Source organism: Ictalurus punctatus, chromosome 1, assembly GCF_001660625.3.
Source record: "Ictalurus punctatus breed USDA103 chromosome 1, Coco_2.0, whole genome shotgun sequence".
NCBI lineage: Eukaryota > Metazoa > Chordata > Actinopteri > Siluriformes > Ictaluridae > Ictalurus > Ictalurus punctatus.
The window spans coordinates 6,808,108-6,835,078 of record NC_030416.2 but is presented as its reverse complement, the minus strand read 5'-3'; the positions used below and the strand labels follow the sequence as shown (position 1 = coordinate 6,835,078).

Sequence of the window (26,971 nt, the reverse complement as noted above, 5' to 3'; positions counted from 1 at the left end):
CGATCATTCTGTTCAAAAGTTTACACCCCCTGCCTCTTAATGTATTGTGTTGCCTTCTTGAGCATCAGTGAATGTTTGCACCTTTTGTAATAGTCATGTACGAGTCCCTCAGTTGTCCTCAAAGATGATTCTAAACATCATATAGTCACTTTTGGAAAGGGGTCAAATATGCAGTAGATGCTGGAAAAGTAAAGAATGTGCAGGACCTGTAGGATTTTTGTGAAGAACCGTGGGCAGTTTAACTGCTCAGGACAAACACGGGACTCATGAACAACTTTCACAAAATGTAAACAGTCGTTGATCATCCAGGTAAAGACACACAGTATTAAGAATCAAGCGTATGTAAACTTTTGAACTGGTTCATTTGTGTAAATTCGGTTATTATTGTGTCTTTTGGACTATATGTAAACATCTGTTATGTGAAATAGCTTATTTAGTGCAGTACTATATAAAAAAAATTAAATGCAATTTTAATGATGCCTTTTTTTTGCAGATTCTGCAAGGGGTATGTAAATTTATGAGCACAACTGTATAAACTGGATTGTTAACATTTGTAAATATTTTTTTATAAAAAACCTAAAGCAGAAAATCCATTACTGGTATTAAGCAAAATGACATTAAAATGGTCCAAGCTTAATAAGATCAGCCCTGAGCTTGGGTTACTGTCTGTGTGAACTGTCACATGTTCACCACATATCCACACAGGTTTCTTCACACCTCCCCAAAACATGTGGATCAAGTGGAGCAGCTGTAGTTGCCCTGCAAGGATTAAAATACCCAAGCGTAAATTAATTTTAAAAAATATATGTGCCTTGGTATTACAAAGATTGTACTTTTTTTTTTTCCAGGTTAGTCTAAGCAAAACACAAGCCAGTCAATTTATTTTCATTCTTGACTTGTGTAGGAATAATCATTTTCCATGCTTTTCCAAGGTTTCTGTATTTTATCTGTTTGAGTAGATTATATTAAGCAATCTCTGTGTGTGTAACCTTAAAGTAGTCATGTTTTTGAAAGTTCCACTTGATAAGATAGATTGAACAGGTGGTAGCTTTCAGTTCAAGAATATTTTGTTAAATTTTACTGGCTGTTCTGAGGGCAATGCTCCATGACATCACACGTAGATACTAACATATATATACACCCAGTCTGTAGTTGGTCATGCCCATTTTGGTTTTAATTGTACCAGTGGTAATGAGGCTCACTGTAACTGTTTTGCTGCTGGTGTTTGTGCGTAAGTGGGAGGTCTTTTATTTCTTACTCAAGAGACTTGTAGTGACTCACCTGAAATTATATCTAGTTTTGTGTGTCAGGTACTGAAATAATGATTTGACAAGATTATATTTTGTTAGAGTATATTCTGTTGAAATGTGTGTGAATTAGACCATAGCAGAGCCGATGATGATAAGATCATCGGGGGTTATGAGTGTACTCCTCACTCGCAGCCCTGGCAGATTTATCTAACCTATGATGATGGACAGCGCTGGTGTGGAGCATCCTTGATTAACAGCAGATGGGCCGTGTCTGCCGCTCACTGTTACGTTCCGTGAGTATCTCTCAGCGCTTTTTCTGTTTTCTCAGTTGGAGAGCATCAGCAAACATGCTGACTGATCGAAATTTAAACGTACTGAACCGTAATAACTAAAGCCATGATTTTAATATCAGAGATAAAAACTGATAAAGTAGTTGGCGCTTCCTTTGCAGGCACAAATATTTCTTCCAAGCAAAATATTTCTTCCAAGTCTAACAATGTTGCTTAAAATAACAGCCTCAAAAATGACCACAGAACTACATTTATATTAATAAATACTCTACTAGTGATTATGTATTTTAATGACATTTAGATTTATTGATTATTATTATTATGAGATTTATTGAATATCTATCTATCTATCTATCTATATATATATATATATATATATATATATATATATATATATATATATATATATATATATATATATATATATATATATATTTCATCTGCAATACAAAAATAATGCAACATAATTGTTTAAAAAAAAACAGTTACTTTATTTGAAAAATTCCATTCAAAGGGCTCATCGTCTTTCTCTTCACCTGGGAGAACACAACGTGTTCACTGACGAAGGCACGGAGCAGAGAATTTGGGCTGAGAAAGTCATACCACATCCAAACTATAATGACAATACATACGACAATGACTTCATGCTGATCAAACTGAGCGAGCCTGCAGTTTTTAACCAGTATGTGCAGCCTATACCTCTGGCTTCCTCCTGTACCGTGGCAGGGGAGGAGTGCCTGGTGTCTGGATGGGGAAATCAGATCAACACTGGAGGTAAGGCAACAATAATGCAAAATAGATGTGTAAAAGTTCACAGTGTGATAGCCTTAATAATCTAACCTATGGTTTGTGCAATATCACAGGATCAGCTCATCATTAGAGTGGAATTCCAATTAGAAAATCATTTTAGTGCCACTAACAGGATTAGTAGCCCTGTTAAGAGGAACACTCAGTCGACAGTAGTCTATGAAAACTACTAGTTTATTAACTTATGTTTTTTTCACTTATTTATTGCTGCTGTTGGTCGTAAGTTTACGTACGCCTTGCAGAATCTGCAAAATGTTAATAATTAAAAAAAAAAAAAAAAGAGGTAGCAAAAAAATTGCATTTAGTTTTTTATTTAGTGCTGCCCTGAATAAGATATTTCACATAACAGGTGTTTACATATAGTCCACAAGACACAATAATAACTGAATTTACAAAAAAGAACCAGTTCCAAAGTTTACATACACTTGATTCTTAATACTGTGTGTCATTACCTGGATGATCCACGACTGTGTTTACGTTTTGTGAAAGTTGTTCATGAGTCCCTTGTTTGTCCTGAGCAGTTAAACTGCCCGCTGTTCTTCAGAAAAATCCTCCAGGTCCTGCACATTCTTTGCTTTTCCAGCATCATCTGCATATTTGACCCCTTTCCAACAGTGATGGTCAAGAAGGCAACACGATACATTAAGAGCCGAGGGGATGTAAACTTTTGAACAGGATGTTCGTTGTAAAATGTTATTATTTTGTTTAAATATTTTAGTATTTCATTTAATGCCCCCTTCAGAAGCTACATAAAATATCTACATGTTTCCCAGAAGACAAAATAATAATTTACACCAATCATCCTGTTCAAAAGTTTACACCCCACATTCTCAAGTTGCCTTCTTGTGAAGTAATGAATGTTTACATCTTTTGTAATAGTCGTGTACGAGTCCCTTAGTTGTCCTCGGTGTGAAGAGATGGATCTCGACATCATATAGTCACTGCTGGAAAGGGGTCAAATATGCAGATGATGCTGGAAAAGAAAAGAATGCGCAGGACCTGTAGGATTTTTCTGAAGAACAGTGGGCAGTTTAACTGCTCAGGACAAACAAAAGGGACTCATGAAACAAGGGACTCATGAAACAAGGGACTCATCCACTATCACAAAGCATAAAAACAGTCGTTGATCATCTAGATAAAGACACACAGTATTAAGAATCAAGGGTATGTAAACTTTTGAACTGGTTGATTTGTGTAAATTCAGTTATTATTGTGTCTTGTGGACTATATGTAAACATCTGTTATGTGAAATATCTTATTCAGGGCAGCATTAAATAAAACAACTAAATTCAGTTTTTATGATTCCATGATTTTTCTAAAAAATTATTAACATTTTGCAGATTTTGTAAGGGGTCTATAAACTTATGACCTCAGCTGTACAGAGTCAACAATGGTGAAGTAATACTGCGTTTAGCTAAACATTAAATCAGTTGTTCATGACTTTTATAATCTTTTCCAGTGATTTATGCGTCCGTTCTGCAATGCCTGAATTTGCCTGTACTCTCCCGCTCAAAATGTGAGGCGTCCTATGGTTCCAAAATCACTAGTAACATGTTCTGTGCTGGGTACTTGGAAGGAGGCAAAGATTCATGCCAGGTAAAATTACAATAGTACTGCAAGATTTATTTAATTCTAACCCACTTTAATGTATTCTGTTTTGTATTTGTTCTGTTTGCTAATTAGAAATGGATGTTGACCCATGATATCTCTTGAGTTATGTAATAAAACAATTTATTTGAATCTAAAAACCTAATATACCTCCATCTAAATGAGTAGTTTCATGTTAGATAGTTTTGCTGTTGCATTTCAAGGAAACTGATTTTAATGAATTAACTATTAGTCTTTAGGATTGCAAAAAAGACAAGCATGTGCCCTGTTGCCAGGAGAACTGTGGTTGGGAGTCTAAAAGAGTCAAATTTGCTGTGCAGTCTGGGTGAGAGGGATGGCATTACATTATGAATGGATGGATGAATGAATAAGGGAACTGATTAATTAATTAACCAGTTCATTCATTCATTCATTCATTCATTCATACACCTTCTTCACATTGTTTAATTTATTATTTTTTATCCCATTTCCCCCCAATTTTTTCATTTGCCAATTCCCACCCAATAGGCCACAAGACATGTACCAACCAGGGAGGGTGAAGGCTAGCACTTGAAGCCAGCCACCACATCTTTTTGAACTGGTGCTCCACTGCTGTATCACAGAAGTTGAACATACTAGGAGGAAACTTCCCTCTTACACATACATGGGCTTACACACCCATAATTGTCTAGCATCGCTGTAAGTGACAAGTAATGCTGTAATGCCATCCCAGCAATGCAATGCCAGCCAGTTTCTCCCTGTTCTCTCTGTTATGCCACCAATAATTTTATTTGGAAACAGATTCTTCCACGCTCTTTTTTGTTTATGTTATAAAAATTATATATACACTGCACTACAGATTCATTTACAGATGTATTGCTCTCATTCATTTCTTTTGTACCTCATTCCAGGGTGACTCTGGTGGTCCTGTTGTATGCAATGGGCAGCTGAAGGGCGTCGTGTCCTGGGGCTATGGATGTGCTCTCGCTGGCTTACCTGGTGTTTATGCTGAAGTGTGTCGCTACATTGACTGGGTCAATACCATCATAGCTACCAACTAAGAAAGAAAATGATACTTTAAACACTGTGAAATGTAAAACTTTGCTTTATGTTATAAATCTGATCATGCTGATCATACTGTCTGGTATTAACCAGAACTGGATTTAATTTTGAGTCTGACTCGTCCTGTTTCTTTCTCATTCCATCTCAGTGAGTGTTTCCTTACCAATATTAGCTCTGGCTTGCTTATTATGTAGTTAAATTTACATCCATATTTCTGTAAAGCTCTTATTAAAATACTATGCAAATAAAGATGACTTGAAATTGAATTAAGTGAAGCAGGAGCTTTTTTGAGGCAGATGGCCCCCAAAAAGAGCCGTATTCAGTAACATCTCAATAAGTAGATACCATGTAATGTACTGCTATCACTATCAGTCACTATCATTGACCGTAGTCTGTAAAATTAAAGGTACCAGTTTAGTTTACAATTGCATTGTAAACTAGGCACTGCTAAACAACTAATTTTCTTTAGTAAACTCAGTTTGGCTGTTTTGAAGATTCAGCAAATGGCCAAAAGTTTGTGGACACCTGATCATCACACCCCAAATGTGGGCCTTCCCCAAACTTTTGCCACAAAGATAAAAGCACACAATTGTCTAGAATTCCTTTGTATGCGATAGATAGATAGATAGATAGATAGATAGATAGATAGATAGATAGATAGATAGATAGTATTTGAACAACAAGGCCAATTCTATTGTTTTTGCTATACATTGAAGCCATTGGGTTTGAGATCAAAAGTTGAACATGAGACGATAGATCAGAATCAGATATCAGACATCAGAATTTCCTGATATTTACATCTATATGTGTTAAGCAACTTAAAATAGGGCACCTTTGATGGCAGAACACCCAATTTTTAGTTGAGCAAACGTATAGGAACAGATAATCTTAAAGTAAATTATAGTAAACAACACTTAATAATTGGTTGCATATCCCATGCTTGCAATACCTGCATCGAGCTGGTGACCCACTGACATCACCAAACCATTGAATTTTTCTTTTATGTTGCTTTTCCAGGCTTGTACCACAGCTTCTTTGAGTTGTTGTTTGTTTTGCAGGATTTCTCTCTTCAGTCTCCTATTCAGGAGGTGCTCTTGCATTCTCAATTGGGCTAAGGTCTGATGATTGACTTGGCCTAGTCTAAAACCTTCTACATTTCCCCATGATGAAGTCCTTTGTTGTGCTTGCAGTGTGTTTTGGATCATAGTCTTGCTGCATGATGAAGTTCCTCCCAATTAGATTGGATGCATTTCTCTGTAAATTGAAAGACATTTTTTTCTGTAGACTTCTGTATTAATTCTGCTGCTACCATCATGAGTTACATCATCAATAAAGATTAGTGAGTCTGTTCCAGAAGCAGCCATGCAAGCCCAAGCCATGACACTACCTCCACCATGCATGACTGATGATCTTCTATGTTTTGAATCATGATCTCCTTTCTTTATGAACACTTTGGCCTTTCAGCCACATTGATAGAGGTTAATCTTAGCTCCAGAACTTTTGTGGCTCATCTCTGTATATCTTTGTGAATTCCATTCTGACTTTCTGATTCATACTGCTGATGAGTGGTTTGCATCTTGTAGTCTGGCCTCTATATTTACGCACTTGAAGTCTTTATCAAATGGTGGATTGTGATGCCTTCACCCTGTGCAGGTTGTTGGTAACATCAGTAACTTTTGTTTATGAGTTTTTCTTCACAGCTCTCACAATGTTTCTGTCATCAACTGCTTTCATTTTCCTTGGCCAACCTGTTTGATGTCTGGTTGTTAGTATACCAGTGGGTTCTTTCTTTTTCAGGACATTCCAAATTGTTGATAAATTTTCCTTTTCTCAGCTTCAAAATGGTTTGCTTTTCTCCCATAAACAGCTCTCTGGTCTTCATATCAGTTTATCCTTTTTAACAAAGCGCTTTGAGTGTCTGGAAAAGTGCTATATAAATACTGTAACTGTAACTAACTAACTAACAACAAATGCAGTCTTCACAGTTGAAACCTAGGGCTCAATCCAACAGTAGTCATTCAGAGCTATTAATTCTTTAAACAATCATTTTAACAGGGCTCACCTGGGCAACAAGAAACACCTGCTGTATCAGCGTTATCAATATTTTTGATCACTTGAAAAAATGAGTGGGTTCAAACAAAAGGTACCATGTTCGAAGTTGTTTAACACATCTAGATGTAATTATTAGGAAATGAAAGCTGAAATTCTGATATATCGTCTCAAATTAATCTTTTGATTTCAAACCCCAACCCAAATGTCTTCAATGTATAGTGAAAACAGTTGAATTGGCCTTGCCATTCCAATACTTTCAGAGAGGACTGTACATCGATAGAATCATGGGGGGGGGGGGGGGTGTACACAGTCCTTCAATTCTACGTGTTTATTTATGAGGGACTAAATAACAATTGTGGTGAAGTCCAGTAAGTAAGTACACCCTTCCTACTTTCACAATCATCAAGAGAATAATTACCTACTAGGTGTTACTAATGAAATGTACAAGATTAGTTAATCAACAAGAAGTGTGATCTCTATAAAGGTAGCTCCAGTGTGAGTCTACATCATGCCAAGGAGAAAGGACATCAACCATGACCTCAGAGAAGCAATTGTTGCTGCTCATCAATCTGAGAACAATTATAAGGTCATCTCCAAGTGAGAAGGATTATTTACAAGAGCCTTCAAGACAGTTGCCAATCTTCCAAGGAGTGGGCAACCCAGCAAATTCAGTCCAAGGTCATATCGTTTAATACCCAAAGATATAAAGAAAAGCCCAAGAGCTACCATCATATGACCTGCAGGCCTCTGTAAGCACATTAAATGTTTATGAATGGTTATGTAATCAGGATACAAAAAAAATGGTAACTGTAATCTGTTACAGTAAAGTAATCAGATTACAGGTACATTTTGTAAAAAAATGGAATACTATCAGGATTACTTTTTTTTTCTCATTTATAACCAAATAAATTAATCTTTTGACATAACACAATACAGACAGCGGCTTGATTATAGTTCTGGTTCTCTCTTGCCAGTCATGTCTCACATGGGCAACCTCCATGCGCAAATTTAATTTGGTAGAAATTAACACGAATTGTTCTCTGAAATGCTTTTGTGGTGTAACGTTACCTGCGTCAGGGAGAGTGATCTTCTTTTAATTTATTATTTATTAAAGCAAATCCAAACATTCAGCATATTTTTAAGCTCTAAAATAAACTCTAAATAAAAGTATTTAGATCATATTGCTTTTCTTTTGAATTTATTTACGTGTGACCTTGAAGTAATCCAAAAGTAATCAGATTACATTACTTTCATATCGTGATACTTGGATTACGTTACTGATTAACATCTTTTATGAAGTAATTTGTAACTGTAACGGATTACATTTTTAAAGTATCCCTCACAACCCTGTCAATGACTTATGAATAGATTATTATTCATTTATAATAATCAATCTGCTGTTTAACAGCACTGGACTCTTATTTTGAAAGGGGTTGCAGAAGAAGAAGAAATCATGTGAGTTGACCATTAAGGGACATTTAGGAATTTATCCTCAGCCACTCATCCAAGTCAATAATCAACCCATATGGTTTATTTATTCCTAATAATGATTAAATGGTGAATCAAGCCAAAATCTGGTTTGTTCTATTATAGACACAAAAAGGAAGAAGAAAAAAAGCATTTCCCATTTTTTTTTGTAAATTTCAATTTAATGCAAGAAACGAAGGGTTAAAATGTACACAGACCCCCAATGCAGCCCAGAGCAGGATAAAACACTTCCCTAAGATGAGTGAATGAACTGCATGAATTTACTGTAGTTCCATAATAAACAAACAACAGGCTAAAATGAGCTAAATTAAGGTAACTCTTTCTTACTTTTGGTTTCTCAACCATCTGAACACTCAGCTTTGTTTGGGGCAAAAGGCAAGAGAGACATTGTTTTTACTTTTCATGGTATCAAAATGTCTTTGGGGTGGCATGGTGGTGCAGCGGGTGGCGTTGCTGCCTCACAGCTACAGAGTTCGATCTTTAGCACGGGTGACTGTCTGTGTGTTTCTGTACATGTTCATGTCTGTGTAGGTTTCCTCCGGTTTCTCTAGTTTCCTTCCACCTCCCAAAAAACATGCCAGTATTTGGTATTGGCTAAGATAAACTGCCCCTGGGTGTGTGCACGTGCCCTGCGCATGGACTGCCATCCCATCCAGGCTGTATTCCTATATATAAAGGGTGCACGGTGGCTTACTGTTTAGCATGTTTGCCTCACACCACCATGATTGGAGGTTCGATTACCACTACTGCCCTGTGTACTGCCCTGTGTTCTGCCCTGTGAGTTTGCATTTTCTGCATGGGGTGCTGTGGGGGTTTCCTCCGGGTACTCCCTCAGTCCAAAGACATGCATGGTAGGCTGATTGGTGTGTGAATGTGTATGCGATTGTGCCCTGTGAGGGATTGGTACCCTGTCCAGGCTGCACCCTGCCTTGTGCCCCATGCCTCCTGGGATAGGCTCCCGGTTCCCTGTGACCCTGAATGACAAGCAGTATAGAAAATGTATGTGTGTATATATATATATATATATATATATATATATATATATATATATATATATATATATATATAGTAATTTTTCACCATGAAAAGTAAAAACATTATATGTCCTAAGGACGCTGTGTTACTGATCAAAAAATGACTGTCTAAATGCAAAAATCATTCAGGCATACACGAGGCTGGCTCTAACCATTTTCCCCAAACAAAGCTAAGTCTGAATCAGGACTTATCCCCCTTTTCTGGTGGTGTTGAGATGGTAGCAGGATAAACAAACTGCATTTGTATGTTCTATCTTCACAGGATAAACAAAATGAATACAATGGGAAAAAAATTCCTTTAGAAGCTTAATTACTGGACATAAATGAACAGAAAACAGCGCGGGTGCCTCTGCAAAAGGACTACAATGTCCAAGAGAAACTGCTGCGTCCCACGTGACGTCACACACTCCGGATTCATATTGATGAGGTAGTGACTGGTGATGCAAAGAAGAAACAATGCAGGTAGGTTGAATGCGCCGACAGAACAGCATTTTGGTAGCCTTTTGCGCATTAAAGTGCCTGTAATGAACATACTCTATCGTCGTTGAATAGTATGCGTGTGTGTGTTTTTGGTGAAGTGTATCAGTAGGGTTAATTTAGCGTTATAAGACTAAATAAAACAGCGGTAGCCTAGCCTCAGCTTCAGCTAACTATGGGCGAGTCGATGATGCGTCGGCTTTGCTAGCGCTAAGCAGTTATTAGACGAAATAATTTTTTTCTTAGTTTTTAAAGTATTCACACCGTTATGGTGCAATTAAATGTTGTAGTAGAGTATATTCTGACTGAATATAGCCACCGTGCACATATCCTGCATGCCTACATTGTTTGTATATATGTCTGTATACCACTGTTCCTATATCAGTCACTATTCCTTCCCTGTCTATTGTTTGTATATATGTCTGTATACCACTGTTCCTATATCAGTCACTATTCCTTCCCTGTCTATTGTTTGTATATATGTCTGTATACCACTGTTCCTATATCAGTCACTATTCCTTCCCTGTCTATTGTTTGTTTATATGTCTGTATACCACTGTTCCTATATCAGTCACTATTCCTTCCCTGTCTATTGTTTGTATACATGTCTGTATACTACTGTTCCTATATCAGTCTTGTTAAATGTTCCAGATTTAAACGTTTGCGAATTTGTTGTGTGCATTTCAGGAGTGTTAACTACATCTTCGTTAAGTCTTCGTGAACCGGATTCCTTCTGGAGCTGAGGATCATGGAGTTTGCCAGTCAGTCAGTCAGTGATCTGTTTCTTGCTAAAGAAGATATGTCTCTAGCTTTGACGCAGATGGCTCCTGCAGAAACAGCATTAGATCACACAGTACAGGACATCACAGCACAGATCATTGGCCTGGGAGAGGGGAAACTGGACCTTTATGTCCCATCAGAAGCAATAATTGAACCGATATCCCCAGCGGAGGACGTGCCAGAAGACGGTGCACTTGCAGCTTCAACGTATGAAGCTGCTGAAGATGAAATGACAAGTTATCCGGTTCAGTCAAATCATTCTTCAGATCCAGGTGTGCCAAATGAGACGACCGCAGTCAGCAGTTCGGTATCAGACTCAAATCCCAGTGACGCGTGTGAAGTGTCCCTTGGAGACTTGGCATCTAACCCTACAGCTCCTGGAGAGACAGGAATCTCTAAAGAGGATACAAGTGTCAGAAAGTTCATCCCACCAAAGAAGGACAGAATGGACCCACTAAAAATGGACATGTCCAAGCCTACAGTGATCCCCCTCACCTGTAAGTTTACCTGATATTTGTTGTTGTTGATTACTGTGTGAGAAATGCTTTAGCTTTTAAGTACTGTCATATTTTCATTTTTTTTCTCTACTTGTATTGAAAACGACTTGAACTTGCAGTATGCTGAGAAGTTATTAGTTTATGATCCACTTGCAGCATCTCAGCTCTCACTGCAATGTCTGGAGTGCCACATTATCTTCAGTGACGACAAGAGCAAGCAACGTCACCTCAAAATGAACCACCCTACTGAGTATGAGCAGTGCATGCTTGGAGATGCGCTGTTTGCGTGCTATGTGTGTGATCGTCATTTTACCTGCTCTACAGAGCTCATGGCACACCAGCGCGCTCACACTGAGAAGCAGCCCTTCAAGTGCCCCATTTGTGGAGATGCCTTCAGCCGATCGTCTGAGCTTACAAGCCATAAGAAGGTACACTATAGCAAGCAGGGTTATACCTGCTCAGACTGCAGCAAGCTCTTCAAAACCCTTACATTGCTTAAGTACCACCAGCGTGTACACACTGGGGAAAGGCCATATGTTTGCATACATAAAGAGTGTGGCAAGAGATTTACCATGCCCAAAGCTCTCCAGAAGCACCTGGATGCACATGAAAAGGAGGCGACAGAAGGTGTAGAAAACTTGACAAACGCCACAAGCAAAACAAAGAAAAAGAGGAGCAAGTGTAAGTATTACTGTGTCTCTACCAGTTATAGTCAGTACCGTTATTTAGTATGGTACATTCACAATGTTTTCCTACTGTAGGAACTTTCTATGGACATACAGCATAGCATAAGATTTACTGACATGAAGCTGCATCGTACTGTTGTTTTGCATTGGGTGAAAATGTATATTAGAATGCATTCACATGTTAACCATCCCTCTTAGTGATCCTAAAATTCATGATAATTGCTTTGTCTACATATAATTCATATCTGGAGTCTGGTTTGGTAGTTGATTGAGGGGATATATTTCTCTAGATGATAATATAACGATTTAAGCAGCTTAGCAGCTGGTCGTGACAGATGATTTGTCCTCGTGGCATCATATCTTTTCTTTTTGCCTCCTATATAAAGTGCTGCAGGGATGATGTATTTTTGTAGGCCAACCCGGAAGTTAGCTTGAGCTTGGCCCCCTAGTCAAAAATCCAATACGATTTTTCCACTGGCTTTTAGAAAATAAATTCTGTGACCAAGAAAGGTTTATGATTTTCGTACACGTTTTGTTCATTAAGTTAATCTTCACAAACGAATACAGCTTTTATGAATTTTGAAGCCTAAATACATTTGCCAGATGTAAAAAGCTAAAGTTTGGCTATAAATGAACTACACCATGGTCACATGACTTCAACGTCACCACTGGGCTGCTGTGGCTCAGGTGGTGGAGCGGGTTGTCCACTAATCGTAGGGTTGGCGGTTCGATTCCCAGCCCACATGACTCCACATGCCGAAGTGTCCTTGGGCAAGACACTGAACCCCAAGTTGCTCTCGAATGCAAGGCGCTAACTTGCCAGGCAGCTCTGCTACCATTTGTGTGTGTGTGTGTGTGTGTGTGTGTGTGTGTGTGTGTGAGAATGGGTGAATGAGACACAGTGTAAAGCACTTTGTAGAAATGGTAAGGTTAAAAAACAAAGTGTTTTTATTCTGACCATTTACCACTAAGTTATTCCCTAACTGTGGGGCTTTTGTAAGAGAAACTCTGCCCGCTGCTGTAGCCTTCTATAGCCGCGTTTCCACCGAAATTACCTGGAACAATTAGTCCCAGGAATTTTTTTCAAGGGACCATTTGGTTCTACAAACTGATGATGATCAGACAAATAAGACCTGAGCCAGGAGAGGGTCGTTCCCTTAACTCCAGCAACATTTTCTACTCTTATCAAGGACAATAGTATGATCAGTGGTTTCAAAAGCTGCACGATGGTCAAGCAATATAAGCAAGGAGGCACAACCCTGATCAGAGGCCAGTAGTAGGTCATTTACTACTTTAACCAGCGCTCTGTCTCTGTCCTATGATGAGGCCTAAATCCTGTCTGATACACTTCATGAATGTTATTCCTATGTAGGTCCGAGCACAGCAGCTATGCTACAACCTTTTCTAAGATCTTGGAGATAAAGGGCAGGTTTGGTATTGGCGTATAGCTGGACAACTGACAGGAGTCAAGGTCAGGGTTTTTTTTAATTAGAGGTTTGATAACTGCTAGTTTGAAAGATCTAGGTAGCCAGTGCTAAGGGAAAAATTGATTATAAACATACAACAAGCCTTCCACGCATGCAGCCAGTGTCTACATCTCTTGGAACCGGAGGATAGGCATCCTGTATGTGCTCACTGCCCTGGAATTGACCATCTGAAGGATGCTATGTCTGACCCAAGACAATGTGTGACTTACATGAAAAAAAAAAAAAAGAACTTCACCATACTAACTTCACCATAACTTAACCTTCAGGAAAGTGACAATATGTTGCTGCCTTTTATGCTTTTATGGCTTGAATTCTGTATTAAATTTCACTTTTGCTGCTAGAAGGTCCCTCCGTCCAATTTTCTCTAATGACATCTAAGATGCTGCAGGGCTTGCACCTAGGGCTGCACGCTTATGGCCAAAATTATAATCACGATTATTTAGATCAATATTGAGATCACGATTATTTATCACAATTATGCATCGATTTTAGGGACAACATATTTTTATTGCACTTTCACATTTAAATAAACAGACCGCTGCTTTCACCTCCATGTCGTGCTACATTCCTGCTAATGTACAAATCTTTATCAAATTAGACTGGTCCTTAAAGTGCGTCATCACGTAGAAGCAAAATATCAATAGAATTGTACCCAGAATATAGCATAAGTAAAAATAAAAATGCCATAAACCAAATGAAAATATGCATCAAATATAACAATATGCAACCAAATGAAAACAATCAAGGCGTATGCAGAAAAGGCAAGAACAGTGTTTACGGGAGGAGAGTACATTTACATGGACAACAATAATCCGATATTAACCCAATTAAGACAATACTCTGATTACCATGTAAGCAGCAATTTTTAATTACCTTAATCTGATTAAAGTCATACTCGAATACATTACTCAGAATAAGGTCAATAATTAGATAATTAAATCATTAAAACTGCTGTCCATGTAAACGTAGTTATTGGTTCCCTCGAAAAAAAAATCCAAAAGATTTTCACATAGACTTTTGGATTATTGCAAAAAATAATCTCTGTGATCAACAAAAGGTTACAACACGAACACGTTTTGTCCATCAAGATCATTTTCACAAATGAACACAACTTTTATGAAGTTTGAAGCCTAAATACAATCGTCAGAAATAAAAAGCTAACCGTACGCTATAAACGAACTACACCACGGTCGCTCGACTTCAACGTCACCGTCACCAAGCTTCCGAGAGCTTTACCAAACTTGATTTGAAAACATTTTCCATAATACAGATTTACTCTGTGGATGAATCTTCATCCATGTTTTTTGGGGAATTGTGCACAGCAAACATGAACCAGTTTATCTGTTCATTGAATTGCCTCCTTCTGTTAAAATAGGTGATTCTTGGCCAAGCTTACTGATGAAATGTACCAGCCTTTCTAGAAAATGAATGCAAAGCTAGCAGTGCTGTGTACTGATATATAATAAGTGTTTTTACTTAGTTAGTTGTCACTTGGTTTGCCTCACTGTTCTAGACATTTTACATGCTTTTTTTTGTTTGTTGGTATCAAAGCAGTCCAGTCGTATAAATTCACTGTAAAATGTTTAAAGACTATTTTAAGGGTTATCAATGGCGTCTCGGAAACTTTCTCCATGCAAAATGCATTCCTTGGGAATGTATATGGTTTGTCATGATTAACAAGATATTTATTTAGACAATTTTTTTTTTATTGTTCCAGGTACATCCTCTAGGAAATACGCATGCTCACAGTGTAATGAATCTTTCAAGACAGCCAAATCACAGCTGCACCACATTAAGGCAAAGCACTCACAGTGCTCAACCATTACACCATCCAACAGTGCTGTGGCAGCAGGAAGCCCATGTGTTACGACTCTGACTGAAGTAGTTCAACTACCTCTACCACACGTGGAAGCGTTTGGACAGGCAGCCCAGCAAATAGGCCCACTTGGAGTTGAACAGATTAAAAGACTAATAGAGAAAATGGGAAATGTCCAAAAAGTAAATCAGCTGGTCATTCTTGGAATTGATCAGTTACCTTTGCAGGCACAAAGTGCTGGTATGCAACAGCCACAGGGCCTTATACAACCGTTGCACTTTGATTTCACACAGCCAACAGTTCAACAAACTGAACATCAGCAGGCAGGGGACAAGAAAGGACATGAAGGAACAGCACCAACTGGAACTGAGCAAGATACATTATTAGAATCTTTAGAGGTTGAGGTTGCTGTTGAACAAAAGAAATCTGCGGTCCACGTCGAGACAAGTATTTCTGCAGCATGTCCAGAGAAACAGGCGACAGTTATTGAATCAGACATGACAGGAGAACAGGTAAATGAGGTTCAGTATGAACCTGAAATTACTGAAAAGGACATTTTACCTCCTCCGTTGGAGGCCAGTCATCAGCATATGCTTATAACAGAGGAGCAGCACATTCAAGATGCAATAGATGTCAAAACTTCAGAAACAGTGAACGATTCATCTTTGACTTATTTAACTGATTTTGAAAGTAGAGTAACAAGCGAGAAGGAACTTGTGATCAAGCCAACAGACATCACAGTGCAGGAGAAGACAAACACAGATACAGACCCAAGTCAAAAGGACTTTGAAGCTGCAGGTTCATCAATAGAACCCGAGACCCAAACTGAGCAGGGGAACGTAGTTAACCCTGATATGACCAACACACATGCAGATCCTCTAAATCAAAAGGCTTCCGAGGCACTAGGTTCATTAGTAGAATCTGAGCCACAAACTGTGCAGGGCAATCCAGATAAACCTGATGAGACCATTGCCAATGCAGAGTCCCGATGTCAAAAGGCAACGGAGGCAACAGGTTCATTAGAAGAAGCTCAGCCAAAAGCTGAGCAGAGTAATCCTAACCTTCAGAGGAGTCAAGAGATTGAAGCTCAGTTAGAGCAAGAGCATTTAAAGGAAATTCTCTTATCGGAGGATTCAATATTACAGATGAATAAACCCTCTCTTGGCAATGTACAATGCAATCAAGAAAGGTCTCCCTTGGAGCAGGCACCCTGTAGTGAGTCCAGTGTACAGCAATGCAGAGTGGAACCAGAAGACCAGACACTTTTGGAAGAAGAAAATCATTACATTAAGAAGGTACTGCCAATAAAGAAGAAAAGTTCTAAAAAGCGGGTGATCCGTAAGTCTCAGTACTTGGAAGTTCAGGATGAAGTTGCAAAAAGTACATTACCCATAACACCTAATCAGAAAATTAGCACTGTATCAAAGACACCAAAAAAACAAGAGAAGGCAACGAAACATTTTGGACCTAAACAAAATAAGAAAAAATATTCAAAGCCAAAACTGTTACATATATCCAAAAACAGTCTATATAAAGATCAGCAAGACATTGATCCAGGAAATGTGCCTGTTTTGTCGCACAGTGAGATTGAAAAGTTGAAACAGAAACATAAAAAAGGAAAGAAAGCTGAAAAGTCTTCTGGGCTCATGCAGGCCCTTAATCTCCCCTGTGAAAAAAAAGTAATGAAGGTGTCGGAACAAGCACATCGAGGGAAACCTCAGAAAAGAAAGTTTGAAAACCAGAGAGATTTGGTAAAGAAAGGGAAGTCTACACAGGATACCCAGCAAGATGAAACCCCTGTGCCAAAGAAGAAAAAGTCAGGCAAAATTTCTGAGGCAGCTTCCCAAAAGAAAGCAAAGAGCAACATCACAGTGAATAAAGTAAATAAGAAAAGCCACAAGATCACAAAACAAAGGGAGAAAGATAAAAAAGTATCAGAGACCCCAATCATGGATCAAATAAAGCAACAGGCCTTGCTTTTGCTGAAAGGTCATAAGCAACCACAGCTGAAGGTTCATAAGTTGGATGCTAAGACCACAGGATTAGACCACCAACTAATAAGTAAATGTCAAACCAAAGAAATGTATGGGCATGAGACTACAGCGCCAGAAAAGGAAGGGATACAAAATAAATCGCTGCAAACACCCAGGCAAAAGAAAAAAAAAGCAAAAACAGTCGGAAAGAAATCCAAAGTAGATACAAAGCAATCTTCTCATTTGCAAACATCTCCTATTAACAGTGACTTCCCTTCTGGTGCAAAACAAAAAGTTGTGAGGAAGCGTAAAGCCCCTGCAAAAATAGATCAGGAAATTGCATTAAGCCCTCCATATTCTCGGCTCATAATTGGCTGCCATGACTGTGGGAAGAGCTTTTCGGAGGTGTCTGCCTTGCAAGAGCACATGGCATCCATGCACTCTGAAAATGGAGCTCTCCAGTCTATTGTACCCTGTGACGTGTCTGAAATGCCCACAGTTAGCCTGAGGCCAAATGAAATAATGCTCACAAATTCAGTCCACTCGAGCAGCTTCGAAATACACGTACCAACAGATTGGGATGTGGAGTCAGAGATGAGAGAAATTGGTTTAGGGGATGAACAAAGGAATGAGCACAGGCTTTCATTCCCTGCCCTCAGTCCTTCCCCGTCTTTTCCAATAACAATAACCTTTGTTGAAGAAGGTAAACAGGATGACACTCCTAATCAAGAGCCTCCACTTGGACATAAAAAGGCAATTGGTAAAAATTCTTCCTGTCACGTTGAAACAAATGAAACTAAGGTAGGAGAACAGGAGAACATAGATGTACATTCACTTCCACCAGACTCCTTGTCTGGGCCACAGGAAAGCATGGCTCTTAAAGAGGCATTGCCATCTAATGTGAGTTTAGTCATGGTTGAGGACCAAAATTATGGAGATTCCCATGTATCAACTAAGTTATCCAGCCTCTCCCAAAGTAACTCTCACAAGGTCTCGGATCCACAGGCAGGGGAAGCGAGTCACAACACAGTCAGTCACAGTCCATCATTTATTCAGACCCAGCTGCCTACCACTTATAATGCTGGATCTCGCTTAACAGAGCAATCGGAGATTAAGCAAGAGGCAGACGAGATATCCATTCAGACGGTAACGAGCCGACCAAACACTTCTATGACGAGAGGTAAAAGAGGACGAGGAAGCAAGGGTCGGGGAAAGAGACAACTTGGAAAAAGACGTTCTGCTGAAAACAAGCGTACAGAAGAGATGGTGGCCAATGAAGAAGACTGTCAGGTTGTCTTTGAGTTGTATTCACTAACAGGTAACAGTGAGGAAAAGAATGAAGACGTACTCAAAGACAGAAAAGCCATTAATGCCGCTGCAACTTCCATGCACTCGGTCTTGAAGGAATCTTCCGAGGATCAGGAAGTATACGTGTTACCACAACCTGTTACCGCAAGTGCTTCGGAGATGATGACATCAGAAAATGGTTCCCTAACTCAGAAGTCTGGAGAAGATGAAAAGAACAGTAGTTTCTCAAGTAGCTTAAGGAAGGGGAGAATCTCTATACATCGCCAGATTGGAATGAGAGGACAGGTAGGTTTCTGTTGAGTATGTAATACAGACTTCTTAATTATATGTTTGATAATTGTTTAAAGTAAATTAACGTATACAGGAACAACAGCTAATAGGGATCAGCCAGCAGGATTTACAGTTATTGTACACCTTTGCAATATGTGCAAACACCCACAGAAATATTTTTTTCTTTTTAAAGCAAAAATCACAGGAGTCACAAAAAAAGAGAGTAATACTTTTACAAAATTTGAGTTTTTTTTTTTTTTTTTCTTCCTAACATTGTTTGATACTAATAATATTGCTTGTGGGTCTAATTCTTTTTAATACATTTGGTGGAGATGTTTCTGTATAAAATTCGCACACCACTTTATGCACTTGATGTGCATGATTGCAAACGGTTGAAATGAATCAAGAATTTTTAATTGATTTTTATTCTGAGAATTTTTTTTGTTACGTGTGTCTTCATTGAAGGGCAATCTACAGTCAGATAGTGGATTAACTTCTGCTGGTACCTCTACTGATGTGAAAATAGAAGCCAGTCCATCGGTTCTCACAGCCCAAGATGTCCAAGCTAATGATGGAGATTTTTTGCAAGGAGTCCAGATGATTTTGGTAAAAGCGGAGGATCAGCCAATTTCAAATGATCCCCACATTGTACAGGAAGCTCAACATATGCAAATTAATCACGATGCATGTCTAGGTAAATATTTTTGTTAAACCAAGCTACATTTAAATATTTTAAACTAATTAATCTAGTTGTTTTGCAAGTTCTTTTTCAGCTGTTGTTTATTTTTGAATACCTTTTCTCATCTCACACTAAAGAAAAGCACCTGGACCATTCCACAATTGGAATTTCCTCTGGTTCCCCTACAGTGGGTCAGTCTACTGCCAAGCAGTGTATTTTCTACCCTGTAAAGGAGGAGGAGGGGGAGATAGTGGAGCCTCAAGTTAATATCCAAGGGACCTCAAGTTCAGAAGTTTTGGAAGAGAGGACCGGACCATGTAAGATCAATAATGTTTGGAGTCAATGGGAGTTTGGAAATGAGGTTCTGGACAACATATCACTAATTTGTCCTTTCTACCAATCTGTAGGGGGTTCACCTGGATTAGAGGAGTGTGAGGTCAGGATAGGATGCCCACAAATGGAAGTGCACCCTAATTTATACTCCAGCACTGAAGAGGGTATGTAACAGCAGTTTAGTTTAATTAAACATTTTGCTTTAAGTAAAACTTGTTTTAGGCTTGTGCGATATTGTTTTTTCCCCCTGGTCATGATTTAATAAAAATGAAAAAGCGGTTAAAAACCAAAACAATGTAAACATCCAGAACTGATAGGAAAAGACATGAGAACAAGTATTTCCACCATTCTGGTCCAAGGAGAGTACTGTAGGGCAATAATGTTCCAGTAGCTGTGCACTCGGAAACTCTGGATGGTGGATTTTATTTTTTTTTTTTTGATGAGTCCGTAGTAGTGAACCGTAAACAGCTGAAAACAAACAAACAAACAAAAAAAACATGATACATTTTCAATATAATCCATTTACAAATTGGTTGTCTAATGTTCACATGGCTTATATTTTTCACTGTTTATGCTGCTGCTTAAAGTGCATGAATTTTGAGTCCTGATTGGCCCAAGAGAGCAAAATCCTCACCATTAACGTTAAATGTAAATGTTAGATTTGACACTTCACTGTAGGCCATTTTTAATCTTTTAAGACCCAAATCTTTAGCCTTTTTTGCTCTTTCAACCAGAAATCAAATGTGCTGTTTTAACCATTTTTAACAATTTTTGGGAGAAATGTTTTGGTGGTATTCTTAATAAATATATTTAACTGATGTTTTACATTATAGTTGTGTAATGTTAGCCAAGTCAAACATATATTGATAGATTTTATTTCATATTAATGAAACTCAAAACATTATCAATTTACCTTGACAGAAAGTGAGAGTACCTTGCAAGTCGTCTACTGGAGAGCACATAAAATAGGGGGAAGGGTGGGGCTTCCAGATTCATGTGTCGACTGCTCTTTTGGTGTATTTTTGAGTAATGACTTATTATTGTACTTTGTTGTTGAATTGCAAAAGTCCTATGCAAATTGTGTAAACGCTGGCAGGTTTGGTGATATAATCAGAGTAAATATCACAGGATGTAATATCGTGGCAGTGTAATATCATTCAATGACGATTACATCAAGATTTGTAAATCACAAAGATTTCACAAGCTTAGTCTATTTATTGTTTGCTTTCTGATAATGTGCAACTATGTCACATGCAGGCAATGTTGGTACGGAGCAACAGAGCACTGAAGACATTTTAGAATTCCTTTCCCAAACATCAGATATGGAGGATTTGGTTAGTGACCCTTCTGATCCGGAAGCTGAAACTCATATTATGTCTTGTTACAATGGTATCTATGCCAATGGAGCAGTGCAACAGTGTGAAATGTCCAGCACTGAGCAGCATGCAAAACCCTCTAAGTAAGTCTTATTGCCATAAATAATTAAATTAGGAAAAGTGCCCACATCTGTCTTACCACATTCTATTGCTGTTTTTTTTCCAAATAGAAATACAGGCTGTCCTGAAGCAGATGACAAACAGGCAGGCAGTAAAGAGCATTGTGAACCCATTGACTACTTCATTCAGTATTTTAGTTGGAATATATGGAAAGATATTGCAACTTGCACAGGGCAAGTGTCAAAATTGCCAAAGCCTGTTACTGAAAAGGAGGTGGCCCAGTTTGTAGGAATCCACATTGCAATGGGAACCCTAAAGGTGAGTAATAACAGTCAGTCAGCTCCATAAATATTGACAAGGTTTTATTTAGGTTTTAGTATATTGGAAGTATATTGGGGAAGTGGCAGCACAGTGGGTAGGATGTTGGAAGGTCGTGAGTTCAAATACTAGCAACACCAAGCTGCCACTGCTGGTCCCTTCAGCAAGGCCTTTAATCTTTAATTGCTCAGTTCCAATGAATTAGTTATTATTTAAGTTGCTCTGGATAAAGGTGTCTATTTGCATAAATGTAGGTAAAATTAAATAATGTGCAATAATGCATACGTTCAGGATGAACTTGAGAGTATTACATCCATATCAGGTGACTGGTATAGGAATTACAACACTTTTATATATATATATATATATATATATATATATATATATATATATATATATATATATATATATATATATAGCCATGCTTCTTTGCCTTGGGTTGCTTTCAAAGTATCCTTTGTGTCATTGTCCATCTGCAGTGTGAAGCGCCGTCTTTTTTGAAGCATTTGGCTGAATCTGAGCAGATGATATAGCCCTATACACTTCAGAATTTATCCTGATGCTTTTGTCAGCAGACACAGTATCAATAAATACCAGAGAACCAGTTCCATTTGCAGTCATACTTGCCCATGCCATAAGATCATGAACAGTCCCTTTACTACTTCATGCACTTCTCTTCACATCATGGTACAAGTTAATAGTTGTCATCTGTCCATAGGATGTAGTTCCAGAACTGTACAGGCCTTTCTATATGTATTTGGCAAACTCTAATCTGGTCTTCTTGTTTTTGAGGCTTACCTCATAAAATCAGTTCACCCACTCACAGGCTACTCTAAATTGTCCCTGGGTGTGCATGAGTGTGTGATGTGTGTGCACCATCCAGAGTGTATTCTCTTATGCCAGTTATTTCCAGGATTGGGCTCCTGATCCACTACTACTGAAGACGAATTAACAAATCGTTATATTATACGATACATTATCATCTTGTGATCTTCCTTTGCCAAGCCTTTTCTATTCTTTGTTTTTAGGAGTTTCTGTATTAGGCATATTTTCAATGGGTGAAATGTGTATAAAACAGTTTCCAGTGTCCGATTATGCTAATTAATCTAATTAAACGAATGGATTTTTACCAAGTGTGCCAGTAATTCTGGAGCTGCCTCTACATAGTTGGATGAAATTGGTATTTAGTCCAAAGTCAATATTTAAATTAATTGTGTTTTTGAGACTTTAACTTTTATGCTAAATAAGCTGGTCTACATCTTTCTCTTTCTCTCCTATTAACCCTCAGTTTCCAAGTATGAAGTTGTACTGGGATGATTTCACCCGAGTGCCATTGATTGCTGATGCCATGTCTGCAGCCATGTTTTCTGAACTTGCATCTAATCTAAGATTGGCCAGTCTTAAAGGGGATGGGCCAAACTGGAACGGACAGGATGCACATAAGGATCAGGATGCAAATAATTGCACAGAAATTTTGGTATCAAAGAAAGATCCCCTATGGAAAGTTCAGGCAATAGTGAACAGAGTTCGAGAAGGGTGTCAAGCACTTAAACGAAATGGAAACTGTGGAGTTGACCAGTATCTCCTTCCTTTTCAGAGACATCCAACACACTCATTACATCACACAGTAATGATAAATGCTTCCGGATTGGTCATGGACTTTAGCTTGCGTGTCAGTGACTGTAACAGAGAGAAAATTGTTGAGGAAATGGTTTCTCAAGAAAAAAGTGATGATCAAGGAATGGTATTTCTTTGCAAGCCAGAGCTATCAACACCTTCCATGTTAGAGCATCTCCTAGAGGCAGGAGTGCGCAGTGCTGGCAAGGTTGGTGGTGCTAGGGGGCAAATAGGTGATGAGTTTGTCACTTCTGATGGGAAACTAAAACTGTTCAGATGCCATCATGGCTTTATTTTGTCAGCAGTAACAAAAGACAAGTCCCGCTCGACATCGCTTGTAAGTGGTTTTGAGAAGGCAATCAAAGCTGCAAACCTGAACCGAGATTTGAGAAGCCTTTATCGCACACCATGCACAAGCCCATCACCCAGTGCCTGGCCACAATCTGTACTTTGGGACCTTATTGATCTGGCATTAGTTAATTCTTGGCTACAGTACAAGCAAGATCAAAACCATCTTTCAGAGCTACTATCACTTATGGCATTCCGATTAGAAGTTTCCAAAGCTTTAATTCAATCCAACAATATTGCTGTGCAAGACTCCTCACCACCCCCATATCTTCCACCACCAATACAGCCTGGATCAAATGCATCCACAGGACGTTCGGATGTCTTTGAGACCCCTTTACCTGATGCAGCCACACGATATGATGGTTTGGGCCACTGGCCAGAACAACTTTCCGAGGGTGAAGAGGCTAGGTGTAGATTTGGAGGTTGCGAGCAAATGTCTAGAGTACGTTGTCTCAAGTGCTGTGTTTTCCTCTGTATTTCTCGCAATCACAACTGCTTCCTGAAGTTTCACAGTCAAGGAACTACATGAATCTACTAAAATGCTCTGACAATAGGCCAAATTAAACCAATGAGTTTTATATAGTTATTTATCACCATGATTTGTCATTTAGTGTTGACTGATATGGGGCAGTTTGTCTGGTGTAAGTGATAGTTTGCTCTGTCCTGATTTTGTTAAAACAAAAAAAAAAACAAAAAAAGCAAACAAAAACCCTGTCATTTGCTCATCTTGATTGCAATGGTATTGTAATACTCAGTTCTAGGACCCGGTTGAACCCGGTTTCTACTTCTGGGACTGGGAGTAAGTGTTGACTGTTTGAAACCTAAAGCACTTTGTTCATAAGCTGTTTTATTGGAATAGTTCAGGGGAACAAGTTATACCTGTTAGTTTGCCATGCTTAATTTGGCCAATTGTGCATCTTTACATCTGTTTAAGCTAAACCCTGACATACTAGGTGAGAATTTATAGCCACAGTTTTAAAAACCCTGAACTCACCCCAAGAAACAGTTTTGCACAGTTTATATGTATAAACTAAGTATATAACATCAAATTACATCGTTTACATCGTTTTCTTCCCCCTGCTTTAACTGGTGTAGCCTATGGCTTGGGTGTACATATGTATTTATCATAGGCTAGCGGATTTGTAAGTTATTATTGCCCCCCTGTATCTAATCTTCCACTATTTGAAACCATTTTATATTTTTTTCTCCTGTATTATATATTACACTATTTTAGCTAAAGAATAATTGTGTACAGAGGATATAAAAAAATTGTAAACACCTGTATTAAAACAGCTGTTTTTTGTAATGTAAACAAAGCTAAATCATAAAAGAACATGTTCACCTTTTAGTGTACAAATTACAACCTGTACAGTGCCACTGAACATTAAAGTGACACAATTCAGAGAAAAAAGATTTAAAAAAAAAACAAAAAAAAAACAGAATAATCTAATTGCATTAGTGTGCACAAACTTTTTTATAATTGGGTACACGGCTTTGTTCAGAATGAACATCAAGCTCCTGTGAAATGGTAGTTAGTACACACCTGACTTAAACTGAAGTGACTCGTATTACTCCAAATAAATCTCAGCTGGTCTTGTAGGATTTAAACTCCCAGTACACTTCTTCTAGTGGGCATTTTAAAAATGTTTTTTTTATTTATTTTATATATATATATATATATATATATATATATATATATATATATATATATATATATATATATATATATATATATATATATATATATATAAGGGAAGTGGATGAAATATCCTTTTTATTGGAATTTTTACAACACCTTCAGGCGTATAACAAACATGTTTTCTTGATGATAAAAAGTTTACCCCAGAGTTGTTTTATTGAGATACTTTAAGTTAAGTTTTGAAAATATATTTGTAAAAATTTTACTTTGGTGACCTTTAGTCACAGCATTTTTAATGTTACCTTATTTATGTTGGCTTAATGAAGGCAAACCCTTTGCTGTTAGAATTTTCGTGTACACAGTAAATTACTTGAGACAACTGTTCTTTTTTTTTAAATTATTATTATTATTATTTTTTTTTTTTTATACACCATATTGCACTGTGTATGCCTTTTAGATCCAAGTCAGAATTCATACACAGGTCCACAATTTGTACAAAAATGTATAGATGTAATTGTATAGTATGAACTGTGAACAGATTCAAGTTGTGATTTTTTCAGTATATGGTAGATGTCCATGAACAATGTACAGTTTCAGTTGGGCTTTTAATTTAGAATTGAATTGTCAGTATTCTGTCTGATTATAATTTTGTAATTAGGTAACTGCTAAGTAAAAAATGTTTGAATGTGCTTTTTTTTTTTTATTGTCTATGCAGTTATAATATATGTTGACTGTTATGTTATTTCCTGCAAATATGATGGCGTGTGTAGTATATAAACAATCAGTTCTGAAGCTTGGTGTGTTATGAAAGTGAATCTATTAAGTTATATACTGTACTTTTAATGAAATATACTGTCTCTTCCTATGGAATGAATTTGAACTTGTCTGATTTCTTTGACATAAATAATAGAAATGTCTGTGTATTTCAAAAATAAACACATCAATTATTCCTTTGCTATTTAACTAGGTAAAGTACCAGAAACTAAAAATATTGTATAGTAGAAGAGGCATCTGAAGGTAAAGGGAACAGTGTTCTGAAAATATTAATGTTAATGATGAGCATGTAGTTACACAAATGTTTACTAGGAGAATTTGCAATTTATACAAATCATTTCCTAATTCATGTTTGCCAATTCTATTAGTAAGTCAATTTACATGAATTAGCGATATCGCTCCCCAGTCTTATGTTTCATAAATTACAATGAATAATGTGTATAATACTGCAGAATTTCTTTTAAAAATAGACATACAAATTAAAGGGATAATCCTATTGATAATAGTGAAAACTGAGTATGATCTGTAAGCAAGATGTCTAATAAGAGTTGCTGTGGCTGGATAAGACTGTCTTATCATGGGGGCAGAGTGAAAAATGGCCAACATGAAGAGTTTTGGTGTAATGCTTAAACATCCAGCAGTGCAATAACTTCAGGTTTATATCAGGGGTTCTTAAATTATTTATTTTTTTAGCTGCCCCAAAAAAAAAAAAAAAAAAAAAAACACTTTAGCTTGAAAAAATCTATATCTGCAGAACCTCTTTTGTTTTTATGAGTGTAATAGAACTATTTAAATATCACATTTGATTTGAAATATCAGATTTTTAAATAAATTTTTTAGAGTATAGTTACCGTTAGATTATTTACAGGGTTATTTTATTGATTTATTGTTATTCAGTTTAAGTTATTCAGCTTTGGAGCAATACAGCACGGTACTTCTCTGGAAACTTCTTCAGCATCTGAG

General features: G+C 37.7%; 2 protein-coding genes across 3 annotated transcripts; both read left to right on the top strand.

Moving 5' to 3' along the window:
• The first annotated feature begins 1,073 nt into the window (after positions 1-1,073).
• LOC108265257 (trypsin) lies at positions 1,074-5,262 on the top strand. Its single transcript, XM_017467399.3, has 5 exons — positions 1,074-1,231; positions 1,381-1,543; positions 2,055-2,314; positions 3,807-3,943; positions 4,846-5,262. Exons 1-5 carry the CDS (start codon positions 1,159-1,161, stop codon positions 4,993-4,995), a joined length of 783 nt encoding a protein of 260 aa, XP_017322888.1. The 5' UTR covers positions 1,074-1,158; the 3' UTR covers positions 4,996-5,262.
• Positions 5,263-9,779: 4,517 nt separating this feature from the next.
• On the top strand, positions 9,780-25,253 carry LOC108270015 (uncharacterized). Of its 2 annotated transcripts, XM_017476259.3 has the most exons (10): positions 9,780-10,032; positions 10,735-11,324; positions 11,481-12,005; positions 15,215-18,879; positions 19,330-19,558; positions 19,681-19,860; positions 19,951-20,040; positions 21,134-21,335; positions 21,423-21,630; positions 22,919-25,253. In XM_017476259.3, the coding sequence occupies exons 2-10, from the start codon at positions 10,796-10,798 to the stop codon at positions 24,122-24,124; spliced, it is 6,834 nt and encodes a 2,277-aa protein (XP_017331748.1). In that variant the 5' UTR covers positions 9,780-10,032; positions 10,735-10,795; the 3' UTR covers positions 24,125-25,253. The 2 variants fall into 2 exon arrangements, with proteins under 2 accessions (XP_017331748.1, XP_053535834.1); XM_053679859.1 differs by lacking the exon at positions 9,780-10,032 and having other exon boundaries at positions 11,193-11,324; positions 11,649-12,005.
• Positions 25,254-26,971: the final 1,718 nt, after the last annotated feature.